Genomic DNA, 26,904 nt, shown 5'->3' on the forward strand with positions numbered 1-26,904 from the left:
CAGATGTAAAGGAAAGTCCTGGTGTTGAGACCAGACACATAAAAGTGTTCTCCGTGTAGTCGACCACCAAATATTTGGGTTAAGACTTGTTAGTGGTCATGGCAAAAATACAGTCAGTGTTATTTTTCGATTAGGATGACTCATAAAAAGAAGTTGAATGCTGGAGTTGTGGGTGTGTTACAAAACTACTCAGCAATGTCCGCAGGGGGACAGTGTTTCCTCTGCTACGTAAACACAGGCATGGTCAACGTGTCAAGTCATCAGCTGCAACAAGGAAGAAGTTTTCTAACTCAGTGAGTTATTTCACAAATAAAAGCTTCGTCCGGGAAAAGTAAAAGTAGGTAAAAAAGTAAGAGTAAAATGTTAAAGGTGGTAAAATTGTCCAGGTGATTTTATTTGGATTTGCAAATAATATGTTATTTTACTCATAAGAGCTTATCAGAAAATAACATTTTAGCACAAATTAATCCAAATTCTTAATATGTTTAGCCTTTTTAAACAAAATTCTTTATTTTTAGATGGCAGCTTATTTAAAAAGCATCTGACAAGATAAAAGTGTCATCTTCTGCCATTTGTAAGTTTTACAAATTAAAGAAACTTTAGACAATTTGGGAGAGATAAGATACACACATTAAATGGTAGACAGACACTGCAAAAAAAACAAAAAAACAAAACAAAACAACCCCAAACAAACAAATACAAAATTCATCCAAATTAAATAACACTTTCATTTGAAAGATAATCATCAATAATTTTGTATGACAAATGTTTATTTCATGCACTTTTCTGTATTGTGTGTCGAACATAATGCAGAATGCAGTTTGTCCTACTCTGCTGCAACCTATTAAAAAGCTATTATAAATTGTAGACTTTAGAAAACAAGAAGAAACTGAATTGCTAAAGATTTGAACGAGGATGTAAGTGTTCTCACTTCCATTTATGTGTGTGAATGAGAGTGAGACAGTGAAGCTGCAAAGAGTAAAGATAGTGAATTATTGAGACAAACAAAACCCCAAAGAAAAGGCTAACGTTTGATCATTCCCTGTAGGTTTGATATCTCCTGCTGGATCACATATAGAGACAAGTGTGGACACTTACGGTAGACTGAGATAGTTTGGACATGTGCAGAGGAGCAGCTGCATGTGTATATATGTATACATACATATGTATATATATATATATATATATATATATGTATATATACATATATATATATATATATATATATATATATATATATATATATATATATATATATATATATATATATATATATATATGTATTGCTTTACATCGGTTCTTCCACCGCTTATTAGAAAAGCCTTTATCGTGAAAAGCATTTATTGTGAAATTATCATATTACATATCGGAAGTTTGAATGTTGTTTTATTTTGGTGTTTAACTTGACCGCGGTAATCAGACTCGGGGAATGTACCTCGGCTGTCCTGCCAGGTTTTTTCTGCTGCTACACATTTTCAGGTACTGCTTCCTGCGAAATGGAGACAACGGTGTACACTTCAGCTGTGAAGTAAAGGAAAATCAGGGGGAGGTTGTACGACGGTAAGTTTTCACCTCGTAGCTCGAACCAGCTGAGCTTTTGTAAGATCAGAACTTCCTTCTCTTCGAGGCTGCTGGGATGCTAGCAAATTTTTTTTTTTTTTTTTTAGCTTTGTTAGCTTGTAAAATTTCCTTGTTAAAGTGTTGGTCGACAGAAACCTTTATCCGACACCAAATAAAGGTTTATGAGCGCGAAGGGGTGCTTATATAAACCACCCACTTGAAGTATTTGTTAGTGAGTGAGCATTTGGCTTCGGCTCAGCTGCTCAGCAACTCTTTGGGCGATTAAAGTTAAGTCACTAGCCACCCGTAGCTAGCAGGCTAACCCTGGTTAGCCAAGTGGAAATTGTAAACAAAATTAGATCGTTTCTGCGCTGAGCTCCACACGACGAGTAAGGTATCTCATGCATGAACGTTTTTACTACTTTTAAAATAAATTGACAGAGCTGGGTCTTTCCAGCTTTTAGTTAAGGGCTCTAAAAGCCGTGGCCACAGTTGAACTTTCGGAAAATATGCAACTTTAGCCAAAGTTCTTCTGTTTTTGTGTTTTGTTAGACATTTATGTATACATATATATTAGCCTATATAGTATACATGTATGTATGTATGTGTGTATGTATGTATGTATATATATCTATAAGTGAAGACGGTTTACTTCTCTGTTTTGGGGGGTGTGGGGGAAGGTTAATGATTTTACACTAAGTAACCTGCATGTAAAATCAATTTAACTATTACATTATGATCTCAATACAGATACTTCTGTACATTGTTTACTGCTGTCGCTTTGTATCACTGTTTTAATTAGTAGTAGCATATCAGTTGCTCAGTCCTTCCTCGATGGCGGTGCTGACTTTTAAAGCATGCATGTTAAATAAATTCAGGGCATCTTCACTGGGGCTTTCCGTCAGTGAGTCACGGTGCTTTTGCTTGCTCTTGATTCCCTGTAGCATTTCACTTGAACAGAATTAATTCCAGATTTGGGATTTTTACACAGAACCAAACCATTTGTGCTGTAGCTTTAGGAAAACTTGGTCAGTTCGGTGTTTTAATGTAGAAACTCAAACTTTACTATTCTTTCAGCGGCACAAGTGACTTGGTTAGTCAGCTTTTTTGTTGCTGTAGTACTACTGCCATGTTACACATAAATATATGTTATTGTTTACATCTCTTGAAACTAGGAATTTGTTTTAAAAGAAATATTACACATATCTTATGCACCTGCTATTTTCGGATGAGAAAATCTGTTTTTAAAAAATGTATAAATAAATAAAGAGATGACTAATAGAGGTCAGCCCCTCGTGGAAATTCATCAGAGAACTTTATTTACTCAAGCGTGATTTGCATTTTTCCTTATTACATGATCAGAACACCTTAGGTTTCTGTCAGGTAAGGTGACACCGACTCATTGTGTCCTCGCATGCCTTGCCTTTAATAAAAAGTACATTCTTAGCTAGGTAAAACCCTTGACAGGTGTATTGGTGGTTTCTAAAAAGTAGGTTAAAATGTTCTTCTTGTACTTTTATGATATAATACATTTAACTTTTATTTGCAGCTAACCAAGTTTGGGGACAGAAAACAAGAACTGGTTTCAGCTGATGACTAGTCTCAAATTGTCAAATCTGCTGAAATGAAACGCCTTCAAAGCTTCTTGGTTTTATTTTATTTTATTAGTACCCTGTGGCTGAGCCACAGAAGACCCTTGAGCTGAAGCAACATTTGCTCTATTGCAGTATTCCCTCTTATCTTATTAGAATGATACACGTATGTTGACTTTTTCTGTGGCTTGTTGAATGAACTAGCAAATAAGTATGTGCTGGGAACTGACAGAGAATATTTAAACATCTTTTTTTTTTTTTTTTTTTTTTTTTACTGTCAAATAGGGTTAATAGGGTTTTTAGGGTTTTCTCCTTGTGACAAATGATTAAAATGTGAGTCTTTTGTTATGTGGGAACAGTAATAGGTTATATTACAGCTTTATCTTTGTGTTTATGATTATGTAACCAGGAATCCAGATAACATAAAATAGACTTCTGAAGAATATCGTAGTAAATGCGCATAAAACTCACCCTGGTCTTAAAGCAGGGCATATTTTAATCTTCAGCTTAGTTCTGTTATATCCCTTCTACTGTAGCTTTAGTAGACTTTGGCAGTAGAATTTCAGCCAAATAAATTTAGAGGCTGTCAAATCAGTGTGTCCATGGCATATATTGCACAGTGAGCCTCATCTCTGCTGGTGAATTGTGAGTCGTTGTTTGTGGGGGTTTCTTTCCTCCTTCATTGTAGAACAGAAATAGCTAGTGCTGTCCCCCGCCCCCCATAAATTCACCAATCTGCTTCCTGCTGTTTATAGTGAAAAGTCTTTAGCGGACAGTGGAGGGACTGTTATGTTATGTATTGATGATGAGATGCACAATGTGGAGAACTGAAGGAGTGGATTCCCCTAATGTCTCCTGTTCTGCCCTAAAGTAATGAGTGTTGGCCCCCAAAAAATATGACTTTCGTTCCTGGGAATCTCTTGACATCATTCATGACATCTGTGTTTGCCCTTTCACTTGCTGTAAGACTTTGGCTTTGTAATGTTTACATCAGGCTGGCATTATGTCTTCATCACCAACTTTGCTGTTAACTCAGATGATTTAGAGGGTACATGAGCTTCTGTGGTATTCTTGGAGGAAGAAGAGCAGGACAGTTAAGACTGAATGAATAACTGGATTTCAGACAACAAGTCGTTATTGAACTATAAATTAGTAATTAACAGTGGACCAAAAATTGAAATCCTAAATATCGACCTACGTATGCCAAACACTTTAGGAAAGCATCACCGGTCTAGTGAATTCAGCACAAGGAGGTTTTTTTTTTCTTATTTATATAGTTATTTATTTTTCCCTTGAAAAGTTTCCTTTCTGCTTCCAATCATGGTCACATTGTGGCACAATACATGCCCTGCCAATGGCTTTATACAAATCCACTGACCCGTAATGATGGTAATGCATCAGCAAAGAAAGGGAAGAACATGACTTGCATCTAGTAAATATGCTGTATTTCCTAAGAGAGTGTGACTCAACTATAGAAGAACACAGCCATTCATTTGAAGTAGGTTTATTTTAAAGTTTGTATTTCTTTTTCCTCTCTGGTTGCTAAGTATAATAACAGCTGTTTTCTTGTTAAATATTTGCATAAGTCAAACACCACTGTGTCAGTTTTGAGCACTGTAAAATATTTTTGTACTTTCTAAAATAAAGACCTGGGTGATATTTAACTGCGGCTTCATATTTGAGAATTAAAGGGGCGGCGACACAGGATGTGACTAGCAGCAACCAGAAATGACGCGGATAATGATATTCAGCGATTTCAGGTGACAACCAGTGAAATAACAGCTGGCCACGTAAAGGTGGTGTGTCCCCGTCCAAACTAAGAGATGGTATGGATATAATTGATTGACATGTGACAGGCTGATAGATTAGAGAGTTACTTAGGCAGTCAGAGCATCAAATGTCCACTAGCCCTCAAACACCAGCTAAGGAGTGAGGTACAAAACGCGAATTGGTTTCTTTGTTAACTGGAGACTAAAACTGAATGCAAGTATCACGTTTGTTACAGTGATCTCTTGAAAAATCTGCTCGCTGAACATTTGGCGTCTGTCGTAGCTCATGTGTCTGTATCTGTCTGGTAATGTGGTTACTTTGGAGTAGGGCTGCCACAAACGATTATTTTGACAGTCGACTAGTCACTGATTATTTCTACGATTAGTCGAATAATCAGATCATGCATCCATTGGATGTAAAACATACAGCTTATTGCACCAGCATGCATCTGCTCTTATATAACTATCATTAGCTTACAGCTTGAAGTGTTTAAGGTATGCGCTAACTAAAAATAAAGACAAGATGATAGTTTATTAAATTTTAATGACATCTCCAGATTGTTTCGGTGGAGTTTAATAAACTCAGCCATCTGCTCCTTGCTATCTAAAATATAACAGGACACCGGAGTATACTCTCGAGCATCTCACACTTCTGATAATCAGTTGTCTGCTTGACGTTTATTCAGCTGTGTAAAAACTATAACTTTATTTCTCAGCCAAACCGATTTACTCAGGAACAAATAAAATACTAAAAAAAAAAAAGCCAAACAATAACATTTTTAAGTTATCTAAGTGACTTATATTAAATGTTTAACCTGAGTAGCGAAAGACGGCGGTGGGTTTGAAAACGATTTGCCGGGAGTCCGGTGTTCTCACAGGCTCGAGTGAGCCTTGAACCCCGGCTAGCTATCGAGCTAGTGGGTAACAGACGTCTCAGAAAATGTCGGAGGGCTTTTGAAAATATGTGGTGTCTTGATAAACTGAGCAGATATTTGAGGTTTACACAGCTACATTCTCGCCTGAAAATATGTTAAATTTTATTTTGTGACCCAAAAAGAATAATAAGAGTAATACTAAAACTAACTAGCTGCCACCATTGTTGACAAATGCGCTGGGCCGCGCTATGAATTCTGGGACACAGCTTCTTCTTCTTCGGGGTTTAACGGCAGCTTGCATCCTTGTACATGCAGTGCTTCCATCTCCTGTTTCAGTCTGTTATTACACTCTTAAATCCTACTACTTATTCCTGCATCTTTTGGGATCTTACAAAGCTTCAAACGACGCGTCGACTATTAAATTAGTCGTCGACGATTTTAATAGTCGACGTAATCGTGACTAGTCGACTAATCGTGGCAGCCCTACTTTGGAGTATATGTCATGTTGGAAACTGAAGTGTACACAGCATCCAGTGACACAGACATGCATTGCCATAGCCAGTCAGTTGTGAAAGTAACCACAAATTTCACAAACGTTATTGGAAGTTAACACTTGAATTTTCAGAGCGTCTGGATAGAAATCACCAAGCAACTTGGCATTCGTGATGGTATTTATATCCTTTTGATTGATTGCATTGTTTCTTCTTCTGCCATTTTTCTAATTGACTGGAAGAGAAAGGATCACCTCGAGTAGAGATATCCCACTGCTAACCAGTGTTTTGCGGCAGTGCGGGCAAACCATGCATAAGTATAAATGCTGACAGCGGCGTTGGCTACATGGCAGGCTCTGGCAGGCATAATTTCAGTTTTGTTTGTGTGAAATGAAAAGCAGCGGCATAAAGCCAAAGATGGGCATTGTCAACATCCAACTAAAGTAAATGTTGTTAGGTTACAAGATTTACTTGGTTATTTCTTTATTTTATTACTTTTAAAACTTTATTTGGTTCTGTTCGTTCAGGCTTTTAACACAAACCTTTTAACGTCTTTAAAATACATATTTCCCTGATGCTTAATGGAGGATTGGACGAGGGCATGCTTGCTAAGGGTGAAAACCCCTCTCCACAGGCCCTCTGTAGACAAATACCTCCACAAAGAGACACAACCATAGCACTGTAAATTAACCATAAGCCTGATCGGAGGGGAGTTTAGGCCTGGAAAGTTCTTCAACAACCCTGTGGTTATGATGGCAGAGTTCACAACCCTGCTGTGCTGCAGAGAGAGCAATTTGCTCTCAGCTCTGTTTGGAAATGCTTAAGATTTCAGTCGGTATATGGCATTAACCGTGCTGACGCAAAGCTCGATGCACAACAGCTCCGTGGTTGGTTTCATTATTTCCCGTTTATGGTTGGATGAAGCAGAGCTCACTCAGAGTGTCTAATGTCCATTCTTTATAACACAGCCTTATTATTTTCTGTGTTTATATTACAATGTGTTGGCATGTAGAGCTTAAAATGTTAGCTTAAAATTAGAATGTCTAGATCTGAGCTCAGCCTTTGACACCATTTCTCACTCTGTCCTTCTAAGCAGACTTTCCTCTCTCGGCATCTCTGACACACCCCTCGTCTGGTTTCAATCATATCTCCTCGACCGCTCCCAGTTTATTCAACTAAGATCATTCCGCTCTCGTCTATTCCCCGTCACCTCTGGTGTACCCCAAGGCTCAGTTTTAGGCCCTCTTCTCTTTATAATATACATCCTCCCTCTAGGTACCATCTTCCGCAAATTTGATCTTCAGTTTCACTGTTTTGCTGATGACACCCAGTTATATCTCTCTTGCAAACCTGATTCCTCCCTCCCACCTTCTTCCCTTACAGAATGTCTATCCGAGTTAAAATCCTGGTTTACCTCTAATTTTCTAAAGCTCAATGAGGATAAAACTGAGATCCTCCTTATTGGCACCAAATCCAACCTTTTGAAGGCAAACCATTTCTCACTCACCATCGATAACTCCACAGTCTTCCCCTCTCCTCAGGTTAAGAGCCTTGGTGTCATCCTAGACAGTTCACTTTCCTATAAATCTCACATCAATAATCTCACCCGTTCGGCCTACTTCCATCTACGTAACATTAACAGATTGCTTCCTTCTCTTTCCACCCAGTCTACGTCCATTCTTGTACATAGTCTTGTTACCTCCCGTATTCTGCATGGTCTCCCCCAAAAATCCCTCCATAAGCTTCAACTGGTTCAGAACTCTGCTGCTCGCATTATCACCAGAACCCCCTCCTACCAGCACATCACCCCTGTTCTTCAGGAACTTCACTGGCTCCCTGTGAAATTCCGGATAATTTTCAAACTTCTTCTGCTCACCTTCAAGGCCATTCATAACCTCGCTCCTTCTTACCTTTCTGACCTGTTAACCACCACTTGTTCTGCCCGTTCACTTCGTTCTTCTTCTTCTATCCAGCTTACTGTACCTTCCTTCCGCCTCACCACCATGGGAAGCAGAGCTTTCAGCTGCTCTGCTCCCAGGCTGTGGAACTCTCTGCCCCCTGAAATAAGAAATATTGGTTCTCTCCCCCAGTTTAAATCCCAACTCAAAACTCATCTGTTCAAATCTGCATATTCACTGTGAATCCACTGTTTGTTCATTTTATCTTATGCTTTTATTTTATTGTTCTTATTCTGCCATTGTTTTACTAAGTGTTTTATCCTATTGTAAAGTGTCCTTGGGTGATTTGAAAGGCGCTCATAAATAAAATTTATTATTATTATTATTATTAAAAAAAAGTTTGTTTATAATGTAGCTTTGCAAATAGTTATGTCTTTTGTGTCTTGACTTGTGAAATTTAAATGGTTCATTTTTCTCGTTTATCTTTGTTTGAAGCTCACAGAGATGAATAGATATCCCTTTGTGAAATAGGAAAATGATATCAGCACTCCCTGTCCCAGGTGGTAGAAAGTCATATTTCCCTGCTGTCTCCATGGTGATACATGAAGATGAATGTCATAATGACATGATAGAGTTTTGCTACGCAATCATTGCACTTCAAAAGAAGCTGTTGTCTCATCACTGTGTAGCAGATACAGTGGAAAAGTACCTCGCCCTGTTGCCTGTGACTCTGTTTAGTAAATAGTGCAGCATCAGAGGCATTCGCTCATGTACAGCCTGTCCCCACTCTCTGTTTAATGTCAGACATTATTATTATATTTGTCTGGCAAATAATGGGCTCAATAGAGTCATTACCCTTCAGGTTTATTTCGATGTCCAGCTGAGAGAAAGTTGGCCTACACCTTATGAGTGCGGGGAAATTGAACAATAACCAGTTTGAATTTGCTTCCATGCGTCTGATCCTGTGGATAGAAGCAGTGACAGCTGTACAAAAGTTAAATTATTTCTTCTTGGTGTGATATGTAAACACAGCTATGTAAAACAAAAAATAGATTTTCTATAGCGTTTGTCATCTAGTCTCTGGGCTGTCCCCTGGCCCCACGCCATGAACTTTGAATGCATTGTCATGATCAGGAAATCTGTCCTCAAGCTGGAATGTAACCAGAAGTTGGCGTACGTGATAAACACTTTTCTGAGGAACATTCAGAGCCACATATTTCCAGTCTGGGATGGTAAAAGTATTTTTATCAATATCCCAGGGAGCTTGCATCATCTTTACCTAAATGTAGACTCACCAAACTCACCGCCAAAGATTTTCGTCATAATGCTATCACATTACCGAAAAAGCACCCATAGTCAAGTGCAAACTATTTTAAATCAACATGAGACGTGCGTCAGATGATGAGAGCCGAAATGTGACGGACTGGGTTCGGTTCAAAAATAGAAAAAGTAGATTATAAAAACAAAAACTGGCCAATTCATGATACAGGAAATGCCACATCTGGGTTGACAGCTTAGCCGTTTAAAGTACAGGACCGTAATTATGTTAGCCTAGATTCCCAAGGCACAAAACAAATGTTTTCTGGTTCATTATGAAGGGTGTGTGACTCTGGGTTGGAGGTGAGAGAATTCAGCTAGGCACTCAGTGAAACAGATATATAAATGCCAGTTTAATCAACACAGTATTTCTATTATAGTGTCTATTGTGCTGTCCATCAGCAAACATTACAGATTTATGTGCCCCAAATATTAGCTAAATTGTTATTTATTAGTAAAATAAGTGACAAAATTCCTCTCCGAGTCTGAGTGCACCTCCTTTGGGGTAATTATGGTTCAACGATGGCAGTGAGCAGGCAGTTTGTGGGCAGCTTTGAACTGCCCATTCACCTGCAGTGTGTCAAAACTATGTGGTGCAACCGGTCTGTGGACCGGTCTGTCGCTTGTCCTGTTGTTGGTCCATCAGCATTGTCCACTGTCTGCGCTTTTCATGCTGTATGTATTTATTTATTTTTAAATCTTTGAGGTCGGGGCTGTTACTCAGGTGGTAGAGCGCGTCCTCTACCAATTGGAAGATCGGTGCATCGATCCCTGGCACATCCTGCCTATGGGTACCCTTGAGCAAAATGTTGGTGTGTGAGTGTATCTGAATGTTGGGTATAAGTGCTTAGATACAGTAGAGTATAGTGTAGTATAGTATGAATGTGTGTGAGATTTGGTGAATGAGGCTTGTAGCAGAAAGCTCTTTGAGTGCCCAAATTGAGTAGAACCGTGCTATATATGTACCAGTCCACATCTCATGTTTTTTTTTTTTCTTCCCCTTTTCTTTTGTTATCTACACAAACAGATCATGGTGTCATAAATAAAGCATTATGGCTCTTCTTGTATGCAGTATACAGCTTGTTGAGTGGCACTCATGTGACCAAGTGGAATAATAAATAAATCAAGTTGACAGCAATAAGTTATGTTACTGTAAGTGCAGTAAAAACTTCTGAGCAAGGCTTATACTGAAATGCAGAGAAAATGTCGTACTAACTACCTAGAAAGGGTTGTCCTGTGTATTGTTTCATTGTCACTGATATCTGATCTAGTTTCGTGAGTCTGATATTGGATTCAAATATTGAATCAGTGCAGTCCAAGTCTGTATAAGCAGCTTATGACCCAAAATCTATAAGTCAAGTGTGTCACATTCAAAATACCTGCAGTACTACAGTAGTCCAGACTGTAATACAAACACTTCGGTTTGTCAGGCGCAGGCAATGCTTATGACTGTTATTAGTGAAGCCGTTTGTCATTCTGTCTTTTTCACAAAGCAATATTACAGCAATAAGAGCTACTGAAGAAAGAGACACAAGAGACGCTGGACTTTCTTATTACATAAAACAGATAATGACAAACTTTAACTCCAAGGACATAAATTGAAGTTGATAAAAGGTGATAACTTGCAATACATGAAAATATTATTCCAATGCTAATATCAAAATTCAGTCTAAAATGCATATTCTGCTGTGTGTTAAATGTGATAATATTGTATCATTGGGTCTCTGGTGAGGTTGATATGTGTCCTGTTGTTTTCACTTTAACTGAGTTTAAGAGCTACTTTTGGAATAAAAATATTATATCATATGGAAAACATTTAATATCCGTTAATATGTACATTAGATTAGAGCTTGTCCACATGTCTGTAAAACCAGTGGTGACATTTTGATTGGATTCGAGGGGATGAAGTGTTCCACTGGTGTGACCTTACCGCTGAATAGATCAGGGTGATTTTTCGGGTCAGCGCATGGTATTAAATAAATGGAATCATCATCAGCGACATGTTGACTGTTAGATGCTTTTTTTTTTAAGCTGATGGACTTGTTTACCTTTGGAAGTGGAAGAAACACTTTGTAATGATGGTACTGGAAATGGTTGGAAAAGGATGTTTGTTTGGGCGAGGGCCAGGGGTTCTGTTTATAACTTATTAATAGTTCAAAAATGACCAAAAGTATTTATGAAATTGAGGCTTGATGTGCCAGCATGCACTCACAGGGCAACAGCGTAAAATGTTCCATTGCAGTTTGGCTGTGCACCTAATTGTCTCTTTGCAAAATTACAGGCAAGAGAAACCTGGATTTATTTCCTTTATTGCAGCTCAGCAGCCAACATGTTATTGCTCTGGTCTCAAGAGCTTTACGTGTTAAAACCATTACCGCGGTAACGCCAAGTGACACTTTTTACTGCTATTTCCCCTTCTTCATTTTGACACACAAATTATAGTGTGGCTCCAAATGAAAGGCAACTATGTGGCCTTACACTGACCTGCATCTTCATTTGAAAACCATGGGATTAAATCATCTCACGATGGTAGTCATAACACTGCATGAGCTGATGCGAACTTGGCGATTTCCTTTAAGAGTTGACTGAAGACTGAAAGCATTTATTCTATCTCAATAGGATTTTTACCCTGAGGTTGTCTCAAGAACTGGGACACCATCCCAGTGTGTAAACCTCGCTTGCATGTGATTGCCCCAGAGCCACAAAACCTGAATACATGCATGTGCGTGTGCTCGCACAATCGTGCATACTGACCTAAGTCACATGGAAAGTCCCGCTCAGGCTTGGCACATAGAAGAGGAAGGATTTTCCAGTTTAATTATGCCTGAGGGTGTAATTTCACATTGACTTGTGGTTTGCTTGAAATTGCTCTTCTGTCTTGGTAAAAATTTCCTCTTGCTCCATGTCTTGGTTACTTCGCCTGGTGTGTCATTACATTGTGTTATAATGTAGGACTGCAGGATTCAGGCATCACCTACACTTGTGCTTCCCATGTTGCGGTTCGCCTGCTGTATGATAACTTGCCTTCAGGGTCCCTAGTCTAATATATGGAAGATTTACTGCTTTTGTTAGTCAGTGACACACTGTGCATGTGTCACCTTGCACACAGCAGCTTTTCATAGTTTAAATTTCAAATACAGAATCTCTTATTTAAAGAAAGTAAAAAAAAAAAAAAATGGAGTCACCAGTTAAGGTGTATTCTTCTTTACAACTTTCATTCTTTGGCTGCAATGCTACAGCCTAATGAGATGCAATTATGGTTGGCACGCTTTTTCTCCTTTATCTTTATGTGACAGTTAAATGCACAGCTTAACGTAACATTAAAAATACTTATGAGGTAAAGTCAAGAAAAAATGTCGGCTGGAAACGTCTAGTCTTCTGCACACTGTCTGTTTGTTGTAATTTCTTCCTAGCAACCTGAAGTGCTGTACTTAACAAATATAAAGTTTAATTATTGACCTCAACCAAGTGGTTAAAACAGAAAGAAATACTTCTATATTTTGTGTCATATGATGACAACAGTTGTTAACATTTAAGGCTGGACCAATTCAACATTTCTATTTCTAAAAGGCTCCAGTGATGAATTTGTTGAGACCGGTTATTTTATACCAAATCTTGATGATTCCACATGGATTTCAGTGAAAAGATTGAGCCCACCATTACACAAATATTGTTGTGTGGATTTTAGTGCTGAGAAAACTATCGTTTGTGGGGGATTTCACACATCAGTACAGCTGATGTGCACGTAAACTGAAGGCTCCAGTCACACAGGTCTAGAGACCAGTTGGCAACCACCAGTCATGAGTCAAAAGTTAGTAATTATTAGTAAGTAAATACTAAGTTAGTAAAGCCCCATTTATGTAGGCCTGGAGAGCAGTCCCAGCTGGGAAATATTCACCAAGCAATAGTGAAACTCTGAAGAGTGCATTGCAAACCAGTAAAGGCTACAGTTAAACTTAAAGTAAAAGTTGCACTGTTTTTGATACATGTTGGTTTCAGTGGGAGGGCACAACTTTTACTTTGAAAGTAAACGTTTTGTCTCACTACCACACCTTGTTTAGCTTGTGGGTGTCTGCAGATAAGTTGACATCTTTCATGCAAACTGCAGGTGACCACAGCAATGTGCGAGCATCCAAAGCAATAACCAGAGGCAGCACCCTCTTTGCAGCCAATTTCACCCAGCAAGCTCCAGCAACCACTACACATTTTTCCCTAATGACCGGAGGTTGCCAAAGGGTTGCCAGCCAGTTTCTTGATTGGTGTAATAAACTTGTACATCAGATAAACATATATAACTCTACTTATTAAACTAACAAATGGCAACAGACTTCAGATAAAAACAATGAAAAGTTAAATATTTATTGGTGTTTATCTGTTAGATTTTTATGTCTTTAGACTGCGGCATACTGCTGTCATTTACGGTCATAGTTTCTCCTCTTCAACACACACGCATGCACACACACACGCACACACACATATGTAGAGCTGCCAAGAGATAAGTGAAATAAAATACTATTCATTGAGTTGATGGCAACACTTTATATTACAGTAATGCAGTAAAAGCTTCCCAACAACGGAAACATCAAAGTAACTTCCCCCTTGCTGTGTGTGTGAGAAGGAGCAGCTTATCATTAATATATATGAACGTTTATGCAGTAAGGGTTATCCTTATTTACATGATTCATTATGTTAATGACACAACTGGGAATGTGCAAGGAGCATCTAACTGCAGGTGAAGGGCTGTGTAAATAAAACTGGCAGCTATTAACCATAATTAAAGTCTTTTATATTATAATAACATTTGCATTGTAGCCATTAGGTATGAGGGCATATGCTAATGGTAGGTACTTATCAGTTTTGTCCCAACAGTAATACAGATACAGTCCTGCATCTGGTTTAATACATTATGTGTTGTCAGATGTGCGTTTGCCAGTGTATTGCATACATCTGTCATGTTCATACGTGCGTTTCAGGATATTTGTCTCTGAAGAGATGGGACTCTTATGCCGTGACACTGTCTGCAGACTACTGGCTGTATTTAGAGCTTGTAGATGTGCAAAAAGTCAGCCGAATTTAGTTTCAGTCAGCATCAAAAGGCTACTGGGATGCATTTGAGTTGTTTTTTTTTTTTTCTTTTTGAACCTGCCTGCTGCTAAACTGGGAGATAAAAATGGCAGTTTGGGATCAAGAGTCATTTGATCCAAGCATCTTTTTTTTTTTTTTGGATGTTTGCAGATTTTATTGGGTGTTGTCAGTCAGAGCTGAGTGTGAGCACCTGAAAGACCGCATTTCTGAATTTTATTGCATTTATAATCTTTTAATGGCCTTTTTAAAATGCTTCAAGCTCGTGATCAAACCACTAACCAGATTCACTGAAAGTGTTAAAATGTTACATTAATTTAGTTGAGTGTATGTTATTATTAGGTGCCGAACTGAATCTGGTTTCAGGCTCTGCAACTAAAGACGTTTTTTTTTTTTTAGCCTTCCCCAACATTAAAGTAGTTGACGCTGACTTCGGCCTACGTGCCATGGTACTTAAAGGTGGAAAAACAGCAGCCAGTCAGACTGAGGTTTGTAGGTTACGAGAGTGCATATGGTTGCTTTGTCCCAGTTTAGATTTGCAACAGGCTTGTTAATTAGTCACCTTTTGGCTCCCGCTGGAATTTTCCTGAAATTAGTCCCTAATGGCAAACACAAGTTTGCAGCCTGCAGCAGCCAGTAGAAATCCCTTTTGTCCTTTATATTGCTTTAGGGTTTTTACAATACTTTGCAATTCATGATACAAACATGAGCACAGTTATATAGGACATGTCAAGTGAGGGCAAACTTGGAAAGCGTTGATTTCTGTGATTCTGTTTATTTATTTATTTATTTATGTATTTATTTTTTTAAATACTGCGAGAAGATAAAGGTGTGGAAACAAAATTGTGTTTAGAAGAGCGTGCACATTTTGCTGAAAGCAAAACAATCACGGTAAATTTTGTGTTAGGTCAAAATGTTGTGTACTCCAGGGGAAACTGACAAATGCAAGAACAGATCAAATGTACCGTTTCTCTATTAAAGAAGGACATGCAACACATCATTCATAGTCAACAACATTTAAAATGATAATGTGTGTTTTGGATGGATTGGAAAAAATAGGCCAGGTCAGGTGGAAGGTGGTTAGGATTAAAAGAACTTCATGAAGCATTTTTGATCTCATTTGCTAGATTGGATTAGTCAATGAAATTTAAGACTCGCCTCTGTTATGCCTGTTATTTTGACCCTTAAACCTGTCTCCTTCACATCCACCACAAGTGCGTTTTCACGCTACTTTTACAGGTGAAGAGCTATGCTTAAGTTGTGCAAACAAGCAGTGAAAGTACTTAAGGCAAGGTGAGGCTGCAGAGAACTACAGGCACAGCTGTGGCTGCTTTTGAGATCTATGGTGGAAACACAGGATTTGTCTTGTTTTGCCTACACTTGACTAATGCACACTCGAGGGAAAGCATGCAGCTATGTGAGAATAATAGCATGCACACACTCAGAGGCACAGAAGACACGCCTGAGAAAATGCCTGCAGTCTGCCAGAAAACTCTTAAACGTCAAAGAAGTGGTCACGCTTTAACACAGAGGCCAGTGAACAGCCTCACTGGCTGTCTTGCTTTTAAGATTCTCTTTAGTTGGTTGGTTGTTTTGCATCTTGAAATAGTGTTGCCTCGTTTTGCAGCCAAGTGGTTCTGTTTTTGCAGCAGATAATTAAAAATTAATGCATTTGACTTCAGCACAGCACCTGATATTTTCCTCTCTCTCTTTTTTCCTCAGGTTTGTGGCCTACATCTGAACTTGTTCATCTTAGCCATAAAGGAACCCCTTAAACTGGTGTGACTTAAAACAAGGGCAGATCATCTCACACACCTGCACACCTCCTAAACCAGGTTCCTGCCACCATGTCCTAGATAGCAGTCTATTTCCTGAGCATCTTCCTTAAACCCTAGTCCCTCTTTCCGTCTTCCTTCTCCGTACCATCTCTAATCCCCGATCCCAATGTGGTAATTGCTGGTCACAGCACCAGTGGCGCCCAGTTTGGCGTGATGAGCAGCCTGCACCAGCAGCATCATGGCAGCACAGGCTCAGAGCGAGATCTTCACTCTGCTGGCTCCTCTGTTAGCCTCCCCACAGTTAGAAAGACTCCCAAGAAGCGCCGTCTTTCTCTCCATGCAATCTTTGGGCGTCGACGCCGGCCCGAACGTGACCCCAAGCGCAAGGCGAAGGCTCTGCAAGCTGAAGTTGGGGTGGATGGTGTCGTCAGCCTCGAAACTGCACAGGTAGAGACTTTGCAGGATAAAACTGCAACCAACTCTCCATTAGATGTAGCATCAACTTCTTCAGTGCCAGGGTCTTCGTCAGAGCTGCTGGAGTGCCCTTTGTGCCTACTGCGCCACGCACGCGATCACTTCCCAGACATCATGACCTGCCACCACCGCTCCTGCGCAGACTGCTTGCGACAGTATCTGCGCATCGAGATCTCAGAGTCACGAGTCAACATCAGCTGCCCCGAGTGTGCTGAGCGCTTCAACCCCCATGACATCAGGATGATCCTGGGAGACCGAGCCCTCATGGACAAGTACGAGGAGTTCATGCTGAGGAGGTGGCTGGTGGCTGAACCTGACTGCCGCTGGTGCCCAGCCCCTGACTGCGGGTAAGAACCACAGCTGAGGGATTAGATGGCCCCCTGAGTGAATAACACACAGGACTAGTTGGTGTAGTTCAAACATGATACACAAGGCAAAAACTTGGGAAATGAAGGCTTTTAGATTTACATTCAAATGTAACTGAAAAGTAGGAAGGAAAGTTGAGATTTGCAGCACTAATTACAACAAGGCACGTGTAAATTTCAGACAGCTTCCAAAATTTTAAGCCTGTGATATTATCCTAAAAAACCTGCAAATTCGTATGGGCCAAAATCTTAGTTTTAATTACCTGAGATGTGCCTGATCTTCTGTAACTTTGATTAAACCAGTGCTCAACTCCTAAAATAACACACTAAGGCAGAAGATCAAGGAAATTTCAAGACTGTAATCTGACCCTGTGAAGTTTACTCCAGCTTCTGCATTGATGTCTCGGCTAAAAATAACCCGTAGCAATAATAGCCGCATTTATTCTGTCAGTCAAAAGCAGCGAGCAGTCAGTTTATGATGATGCCCGCTGTGTTCAGACTGCAAATAGGTTGTAAATGAGCAAATATTCAGTACATAACCACAAATGAAGGAGCATGTATAACAGTCTGAACAATACATGAACTAATTTATGGTTGGATCAGGTGTATTTTACTTGTTCTTCACTGGCCTGTGCACTGTATGTCCTCTACTGGCCAATAACACGCCGTTTTAGCTTCTGTACAATTAAGTCCTTCTTTCTCCTGATTGGCTGTACTTGGCTAGCTTGTAACCTTGTGCTTCTAAGCCCCGCCTCCCATCAGTGTAGCTGTTCCTTAAATGACCATATAAGGAGATTCATGATCAGCTGACATCAGACTAGAAGACCCACCACACAACAAGCATTTTGAGTAGTATAAAGGTTTTTATATACGCGGACCAGATTATCTGAAATTATGGCAGTGTTTTAGTATAAACATTCAGCATCATGTGACAGAAAATAAAGGAAAGCATAACACACCCTTCAGTGATAATAATCTTAAAATAAGGCGAAAAGTTATTTAACCTAAAATAACAAGTTATAAGCTGAATGAAAAAAGACAAAACAAAAACCCTATTTCAATTATTAAAGTTGGAAAAAATTTGCAAGTATTGCAAGTTGCTGGTTTGGGGTAAAAACGAGCTCTGCAAACCTCCTAAAAATGTTAATAAACTGCTGTTTCTTGCAGTTGGAAATCTTTCTTTTTTTCTCTCTCATATGTCAGAGGCAGTACTGGGTTAAGGTCAGTTCAGGGTCTTGTATGTTTAGAGCCGGGAGGGACTCAATAGTTTGCTCACAGGGTCCTGAACTGACCTCCATACGTCTCTTGCTTCTCATTGCACCATTAGGCCGTGACTGCCTCCATGCACACAGCATACGTGTACTGCTAATGTACCCTTACATCAGTGTGTATTTGGTTTTGCTCCAGGTGCTGGCTGCACTGTTTTGTTGTTTTTTGCTTTGTTTTTTTATATTTTCGCTCCAGTCAGCCATGATCAGTTCAGCTCTGTTGTTCTTGTCTGCTTCAGAAATGGTTTCACCCTTCACTCACTCTCATGACTGTCTTGCATCAACAGTGCTGACCCTTGTCTGCTGGAATAATGGCTCTTTCATGAGTTTGTTGCAACTCAGCTACAAACAGCTCGACTCTGGCTTGCTGCCACACTCCTCGCTGGTTAATGCTCTCAGTCTTTATTGTTGTATAATTGTGCAAATTACTGGGCTCTGTTGGTCAGCTCAACTGTGAAGTTTGTCAAATTTGAGTCCTCATTATTCCTTAAATAAACAGATGAATCATCCTTATGCAGTGAAGTTTTGCTCAGTTTCGGATGGTGTCCTATTTAGTTACATGCAAGCATAACCGAAACAGTTTTTCTATTTTGGGCAAACTTGGGGTTTCTTTTAAAAGTAGAGCCCAAGTATATCACTGTAGGTGTTACACTACCAGTTAAAACTGGTTGAATTATGGTCTGACAGTAAAATGTATGTGAGGAAAACAAGATGGGGATAATACCAAAAGGCCATTTGGCAATATTTTACCACTTTTTACAACATGCCATCAGTTCACCTCACCGAGGTGTTAGTGGAGACTCTCTGGAAGCTGTGCAGACTGGCTGTTTTGTTTAAGTACATGTTCACATTCAGCTTCTACTGCTGCTTGTCAAATGTGTCAATAAGAGGATAACAGAGTTTATCTGTTAATGCTTACATTCACTTTCATTTCTTTCATCAGAAACTTGACATGTGATGAATAGTTTTATATATTTACTCTACTGCTTCTATTTTTTTGTATTTCTTTTTTAACTTCCTCCTTCCTCCACTGACCTTGAAGAAATGTTAGATGTAATTATATAACTTTGCATTTAAGATAACTCTAATCTACCTTTTGTAAGGTTAGCCTTAAGGTTTAGTATGACTAACTTGTCTTCCAAACTTATTATTTTGCTTCGTTCGCTAACTTATAAATCCCATCGATTCCCACCAAATAGCGTGCCTCTTTAAGTTTCCAGCTGCAGTTGCTGTTGCTCCCTTGCTGTCAGCTGATGTTAACGGCTATATTAGATTAAATGCTTATCTCATGTTAACAAAGCTCTTGACTCACAGCTGTGTATGTCAGGCGGTGCTGCAGCGTCTGTTTACTTAGATTGAGTTTTTTATTTTTTTTTCTTGGGAATTCATCCTAAACTGAGCAAGAGGCTCGTCCTCCATGTTCTCCTCACACAATCACATTTAGAAATGTGGAAGATGATCAGGGTTTGAGTGGAGCAACTAAGAGTTCCTTACAAGCTGCTTGCTGTCGCACTGTTTTTGCTTTTCCTCACATCCCCGTGATAACTATCATGCAGGATCCTGAATGCCTCTGAGTTTAAATGAAGCTGTCATATCTGCTGCGGTATCTAACACAGAAACCATCCCCCATGTCTCACCCCTGGAGGGACACGAGGGGGGCTTTGAGTCAGCAAGCTTGGGGGAAACAGTCACTACCATTCATAATATTCTTGTCACTGATATAAAAGCAGGTTATTTAAAACAGCAGTTGTGATGGGATATAAATGACTGCTGCAGCAACGGGCTTTTATGGTGTCACTTTGTCAAGTTTTATGTGCTCATTTATAAAAAGAAAACATTCCTGCCACAAAAAAAGCCCTCTAATAAGCCACTGTGATGACTGATGTAGGTTGCTATGGTGATATGCCATCCTCCAGATTTGATTATACCTGTAGCGGCAAGTCCATTCTGTCTCACCAAATTTTATTTACCATCATTTCTCTTTTTAGTTATGCAGTCATTGCATTTGGATGTGCCAGCTGCCCAAAGATCACCTGCGGGCGTGAGGGCTGCGGGACAGAGTTCTGCTACCACTGCAAACAGCTGTGGCATCCCAACCAGACGTGCGACACTGCACGGCAGCAAAGGGCCCAACACTTCCGGCTGAGGAGTTTCAGGTCGTCCTCACTCAGCTACAGCCAGGAGAGCGGCGCTGCAGGTAGCCCACAGATAGGTGCTACCATACAAAGCTCCCAGATTAACCTGACCTGTTCTTTGGCATTACACATTAAAGGACACTTGTGATAAATTTACAGTGCACAGAAGCTTTATCATTTTAAGCACAATATTCAGTCTGTTTTATTCTGCACCAGGTGATGACATCAAACCATGCCCTCGCTGTGCAGCCTACATCATCAAGATGAACGACGGAAGCTGCAATCACATGACCTGCGCCGTCTGCGGCTGTGAGTTCTGTTGGCTTTGCATGAAGGAGATCTCTGACCTGCACTATTTAAGGTAAGACTTCCTCCGCCCTTTGCTTTTCTTATTTTTTTAGGTTTCCTTTAATATTTACAGCTTAATATTTACAGCTCGCTTTTTGTCTTAGCCCTGTGAAACTATTTTATCTCTCGTCTCCTCCCAGTCCATCGGGCTGCACCTTCTGGGGGAAGAAGCCGTGGAGCAGAAAGAAGAAGATCCTGTGGCAGCTTGGCACATTGGTGGGCGCTCCTGTGGGTATCGCCCTTATTGCTGGCATCGCCATCCCTGCAATGATCATTGGCATCCCTGTCTATGTGGGCAGAAAGGTGAGAGCTCCCAGCAGGCAACAGGGGTACAAAATGTGTTTATTCAGAGAAGTGAGAAGTGGTGAAGATCTTGCAGATTAGTACAGAGAGGTTGTGTTACGCCTGTTTTTTTTGTTTTTTGTTTTTTTTGTACCAGTTTTGTGTTCCTAGTACAGTATCTTGCATGTAACAAGTTTGTCAAATGTCAGCCTTGAGATGTGGGGACAAAAGGAGGTGTGTGTTCATCATTTGTGGCTTTACTGCAAAGCGTGTGAAGTTAATCCTACCGAACAATTATTCCCATCAGATTCATACTCGCTATGAAGGCAAAGACATCTCCAAACACAAGAGGAACCTGGTGATAGCTGGCGGCGTGACGTTGTCTGTGATCGTGTCTCCTGTGGTTGCCGCGGTCACTGTTGGTGAGGAAAAATGTCTTTGTTTTGTTTTGTTTCACCATCTGTGCCTTGATATTGTGCCTTGCTTGTACCAACACACTGAGTTTAAACATGTTTCGCCCACCAGTATTTTCTTAGTTAATCTGCTTACCTTACCTAAGTGTCAGTCATAATAATTTTTGTTCATGTTGTGTTATTTAGGAATTGGCGTTCCCATCATGCTTGCGTACGTCTACGGTGTTGTCCCGATCTCCCTGTGCCGGAGCGGAGGTTGTGGAGTCTCTGCCGGCAATGGGAAAGGAGTGCGAATTGAGTTTGACGATGAAAATGACAACATAGGCAACGGTGCTGCAGCCACAGGTGAGAGTCTTATACTGTACACAGGCTATGGGAAGAACTTAAAGTCACAGTTCAGACAATAATGATCCGTTAATGAATAATTAAAAATGTTGTTTTAAGCACCATGGTGCTCTGCATTTAGCTTAGGTCAATTTTCAGGTTGAATATTTAGCAGGGTTGATAGAAAAGATTACTGTATGAGTTTGTTCTCACGGTTAGGAATGCATACCAGTCATTACTCTTACATCTGGCCATGCCTTTGTTTTTATGTGCATGACATTCATTACTCAAAGGGCTGTTGATGGAAGATGCAGAAAAGTATTCAGGGCGTGTGACTGTGTGAAATGACTGGCACGATATCAGCAATTGTGATGAACTAGGGGCTCTGCGTGACGGCGAGACGTGTTGTTTCTCGCAGCTTCTGTCATCAATGAAAGTCATAATTATTAGTACAGACGACAGCAAAGACTTTGACCTTTTCAGAAACATAAGGTGTGAGACGTGATGATGTCCTTTTGATTTCAATGAGAATTTAATGATGTGTTGTTCTAGGATGCATGGTAAAGTCATACCAAGTTCACTCCTGAGTTTATTACTTATGTGTGTCCACTTTGACGTTACTGACCATGCTCCATTTGTATTAGTTTCACTTCTTTGGGCATTTATAGTCACAGGATACAGTAATACTATATCAGAAAGCCACATTGTTGCTTTAGTTTTGTCCATCAAACTATTCTGTAGCCTAATAAAAGCTCACACTGTGTCCCCCTTTTCTCCGGTCAGACACAACCTCAGTAGCGGAGACTCGCCTCAACAACGCCAGCCTCGGCGACGGTGCGAGTGTCGGTGGTCTGACGGGCCTGAGCCTCAGTGTGAGCGGAAGCAACATGGAGCGCTGCGGCGTAAGTTCCACCCAGCGGGATAACATGAGTGACAATGCCAGCACCACAGCCCTCGCTGGGACCAGCATCACCGGAAGCCTCTCGGGCAGCTGCTACAACCGGTAAATGGACTGGACTGGACTGATTGTGTGATAAGCACGCCCAGATGAGCCCAAACAGAACACTGTCTGAGGGGAAAATCCAGTAGCTATTCTAAATTGGTCATACTTGTGAATGGGTGTCTGTTGGCCCTGTTAATGGACTCCACTTCTTGCTGACAGCTAATGAAAGCTGTGATAGGGTTCAGCTCCCCTTCTCGTGACCCTAAATTGAATATAAGGGGTTAAGAAAACAGACAGATGAATTAAAATTAACCCTTAACTGCCTAAATTTCCTGAACTCCTTTCTTTAACTCAGCAGTGCACTCAAAATAAAAGCTATGAGACGTCATTCTTTACTTTCATCACTTAAAAGAAAAAAGCATGTTAGTCTTTTTTTTTCTTTGTATTATTTTCTCTTCATCGTAGAAATTTTGCACTTCTATGTGAGTGGCAAATGGTGCAGTTGCACAATGTTATCAGTGTCTGTGTAGCTTAGAGCTTTCCAAGCTCCTTAGACCATTTTATCAGTGTTAAATGTTTTAGGACTGAAACTACATCGATGGGCTTGTTGCTCACTTGTCAACTGGACTTTCTAGTTGTTTTGACTGCTTTTACTTTTCCAGGATGGAAGTCCAGGCCGACGTCCAGAAGGAACGCTGCAGCCTTAGTGGGGAGTCTGCCACAGTCAGTCTGGGGACGATGAGCGACAACGCAAGCACAAAAGCCATGGCGGGGTCCATCCTCAACGCCTACATGTCTCTGGAAAGGTCAGTACTCAGATTATACACATCCTCCTTGTTCCAGTAGGAATTTGGTGACCTAGATTTGTTAGACTTGTAGGCAGCTGCCCTACGATCCAATAAGTTAAATGTAGGTGATTTGATTTTGCAGAGACAACAGTCTGGAGGTGCAGGCAGACGTGGAGTCTAAGCAGGAGAAGGTGAGACACGGAAGCGCCAGCAGCAGCCTGGATGAAGCCAGCTGTAGTAGCAGCTCTGCCGGCCTGAAAGGAGCTACGTGCTCGTGTCCCTCCACCTGTCGTTGTGTTCAGCAAGCCAACCACTCCTGCCCCTGCCCGCCGTGGTCAAAGGACGCCTCCACCTCTGGGGTCAAAACGAGCAAGGGCAAGCGTTGGAAAAAAGCCAGCAGCATCAGCAAAGGAGAGGCAAAAGTTAATGAGATGCAAGCGGACATGGACACTCAGCTTCTGGAGCAGCGCAGCACTAATTCCTCAGAGTTCGATTCTCCGTCCCTGAGCGGCAGCCTTCCCTCTGTGGCCGAGTCGCACTGTAGCCACTTCTCATCTGAGCTCAGCTGCTCAGACCCCGAGACCTCGAGACCGGCTCCTGCACCCTGCTCTCCCCCGATGGACGACCACCCTCATAATCCCATCACCGCCTTCAGTGACGTCACCGTCACGCCCATGCCAGAGGTGGAACACGACCGCCTGGAGCACTTCCCGCCTCAGATTAGCCACTCAGCCTTCACCTGCCGCCTGCTGTCTTCATCTCCACCTGCTTCGCCAAAAGAGGGAAGTAGCGGGACGTTTCTGTACATCAGCGAGGAGAGTGTTGGTGACACAGAGCCAGAGAAGGATGAGAGCTTGAAGGAGACCATTTGCAGCGCTGTGCAGCCTGTAAACCAAACGAGAAAACGCTGTATACAAACTGACATCTAAAGGAGCTCTTCAGGCATGATACTGCACAAACACAGCAAGCTCAGTTAGCCTTATCACCCAGTGCCACTGTTAAATGCAGGCACCGTCCCTACCCTCCATGCATCTTGGGAAGCTAGTGATCAAGATTAAGGCTATAAATGAATTATATATATTTTTTTTTAGAAATATCTGAATGTCAGGGTTGAGGTTTAAGTCAGAGATGGAGAGAGAGGGATGGATTTCAGGAGCAACAAGAACATGACCAGATGTGTGACATCTAAGCGAGATGTTAAAGCACCCAGCGGTGCTTCAAGGCCTATAGTAAGTAGAGTTGCATGTACAGGGACAGGTGTGTAAAGCAAGTTATCAGGTGGTGCAGAAGGTCCAGCTTTCATGATGATCTGCAAACTCTTTTCAGTCCTGGTGGGTTTTCCAAATCCCACAAACCAGATTTGACCCTTTCCCTCCCCAAAAAAGAAAAGAAGCAGAACTGAAAAAGCCGGATAAGAGCAAATAAAATGTCTTGACAAAACTGAGCTGCTATAAAGAAAAAAATCCACACCAACTTCTCCTTGAGCACGTTAGCAAAAAAGAAAAAAAAAAACGAGCAAAAACCAGAGGGATGTGTCCCCGCTGTGGTCCACCACCAGCTCTTTCTGTGAATTCTTTAAATGGCAGCGAGAAACGCCACAGTCGGAGAGGAGCGTGAAGGCGTCTGCCAAGCATTTACACTTTAGAGGGACCAGCTATTCACCCGCAGATTTTATGGTCTGCAATCATATATAAGAAAAATATTATCTTTGCTTTTTGTTTAAAACGTGATTCCTGTCATGTGTTTGCTTATTTTATTTTCCATTTTGGGAAAGTTGGTTTTAATGTTGAAGCCCTGTGTTGGGTCCAACTGTTTATTATAAGCGGGTGGGAACTGTGATATCAGAAATACTTAAATACTCATCCCTTCATCTCTCCTTTTTTATTTGTTGTTGTTTTGGTTGCACCTGTGCAGATATAAAAACCTTCACTGCAAGCTTTGAATTGAATCGTGCGGCGTATTTAAGAAAAGGGATTTTTAAGCTGTTCCTTGTAAACAAAACAAAGCAGATCCCAACATTTCAACAAGCATTTCAGACTTGTTTTAAAACTAGAACTACTAGAAGTACCCACGCAGTAAGAACAAGCGTGTCAGGCACACCGCAGCAAGTTGCAGTCAGAAGTTTATCCGAGCACATAAATCTTAATCAGTATTCAGTAGCGAATGTACAGTAGTAATGTTAAATTGTTTTCCCCTCATATAAATCAAAAAGCTATTTTTTATTCAGAGCTTTGGGTGTATTTTAACTACAACATGTTCTTGTGATGTTTCTGAAGACCTTGCAAATGATTAATGCAGATAATTTTATAATTATTGAACCTACAGTGCCTTTCGGGGGAGGGGTTTTATTGTGTTTTGTTTTTGTTCTCTGTGTGTTTCTTCAAATGATAAATGTCAAAAAAAATGATAGAGATATTATATTTGCCACATAAAATGCACCAAAACTTGATAAACACCATTCCCAGAATGCTAATGCAGACTGTCGCAGTAGCTGGTGTTAACTACCAAAGAGCCGCTCTCAGGCCGCTGCAGTGGACACGTCAACAGTGACAGAATAATTTTTTTTAAGCAATCTACTTTAGTGCGTAGAAATTGACAATCAGAGCAATAAAATATTGGATTAAACCCAGTACTCACAACCAAAATGTTTATCTGAATTTAAATCGTTGTTAGGATTATTTGTTTTTAATATTCCCCTGAAGTAGCCAAAGTTTTTAAAGTTTATGTCATGCACAAGTTGGCAATAAGATCCCTTTAATCCAAAGTAGTCGGCATCATGAGTATCGTGAGCACAGTGACACTACAGGCTACGGTAGCTTTCAGCAGCTGGAGCACATTTTCAGCCTGACCACAGATTGCTCCTCTGTGACGTCAGGCAGCTCGTGGTGAGCTGGCTATCTGCTAAAAATAAATAAATAAATAAAATGTTTTGGTAAACCTCACAAGCCTCCAGCTGCAGGTTATTCCCTCCGTTTTGTAACCTACCTGCTGCTGAAAATGATACAACTTCAGAGTCAAATAGATCCTCCGAAGTTTTATTATTTGGAGACGAGTGGCAGGTGTGTTTTCTAATTGGGTCAGATAAGCTTATGATATTTTAAAAAGTATGTATTACCTAATTATTTGCTTTATAATGTGCATGCAAATGCATATCGTTTAATAAACTTCACAATCAAGCTTGCTGTGATTGTTTTGTGTTCAT

General features: G+C 40.6%; 1 protein-coding gene across 2 annotated transcripts; it reads left to right on the plus strand.

The window, feature by feature from the left end:
* The first annotated feature begins 1,395 nt into the window (after positions 1-1,395).
* rnf19a (ring finger protein 19A, RBR E3 ubiquitin protein ligase) lies at positions 1,396-26,884 on the plus strand. Of its 2 annotated transcripts, none has more exons than XM_040021333.1 (10): positions 1,396-1,560; positions 16,307-17,183; positions 20,458-20,666; positions 20,821-20,965; positions 21,093-21,255; positions 21,542-21,656; positions 21,834-21,992; positions 22,755-22,974; positions 23,577-23,720; positions 23,845-26,884. In XM_040021333.1, the coding sequence occupies exons 2-10, from the start codon at positions 16,576-16,578 to the stop codon at positions 24,629-24,631; spliced, it is 2,550 nt and encodes an 849-aa protein (XP_039877267.1). In that variant the 5' UTR covers positions 1,396-1,560; positions 16,307-16,575; the 3' UTR covers positions 24,632-26,884. The 2 variants fall into 2 exon arrangements, with proteins under 2 accessions (XP_039877267.1, XP_039877268.1); XM_040021334.1 differs by lacking the exon at positions 1,396-1,560 and adding an exon at positions 1,578-1,954.
* Positions 26,885-26,904: the final 20 nt, after the last annotated feature.

The sequence above is a fragment of the Simochromis diagramma genome, unplaced genomic scaffold, assembly GCF_900408965.1.
Source record: "Simochromis diagramma unplaced genomic scaffold, fSimDia1.1 OVJJ01000753.1, whole genome shotgun sequence".
NCBI classification, from domain to species: domain Eukaryota; kingdom Metazoa; phylum Chordata; class Actinopteri; order Cichliformes; family Cichlidae; genus Simochromis; species Simochromis diagramma.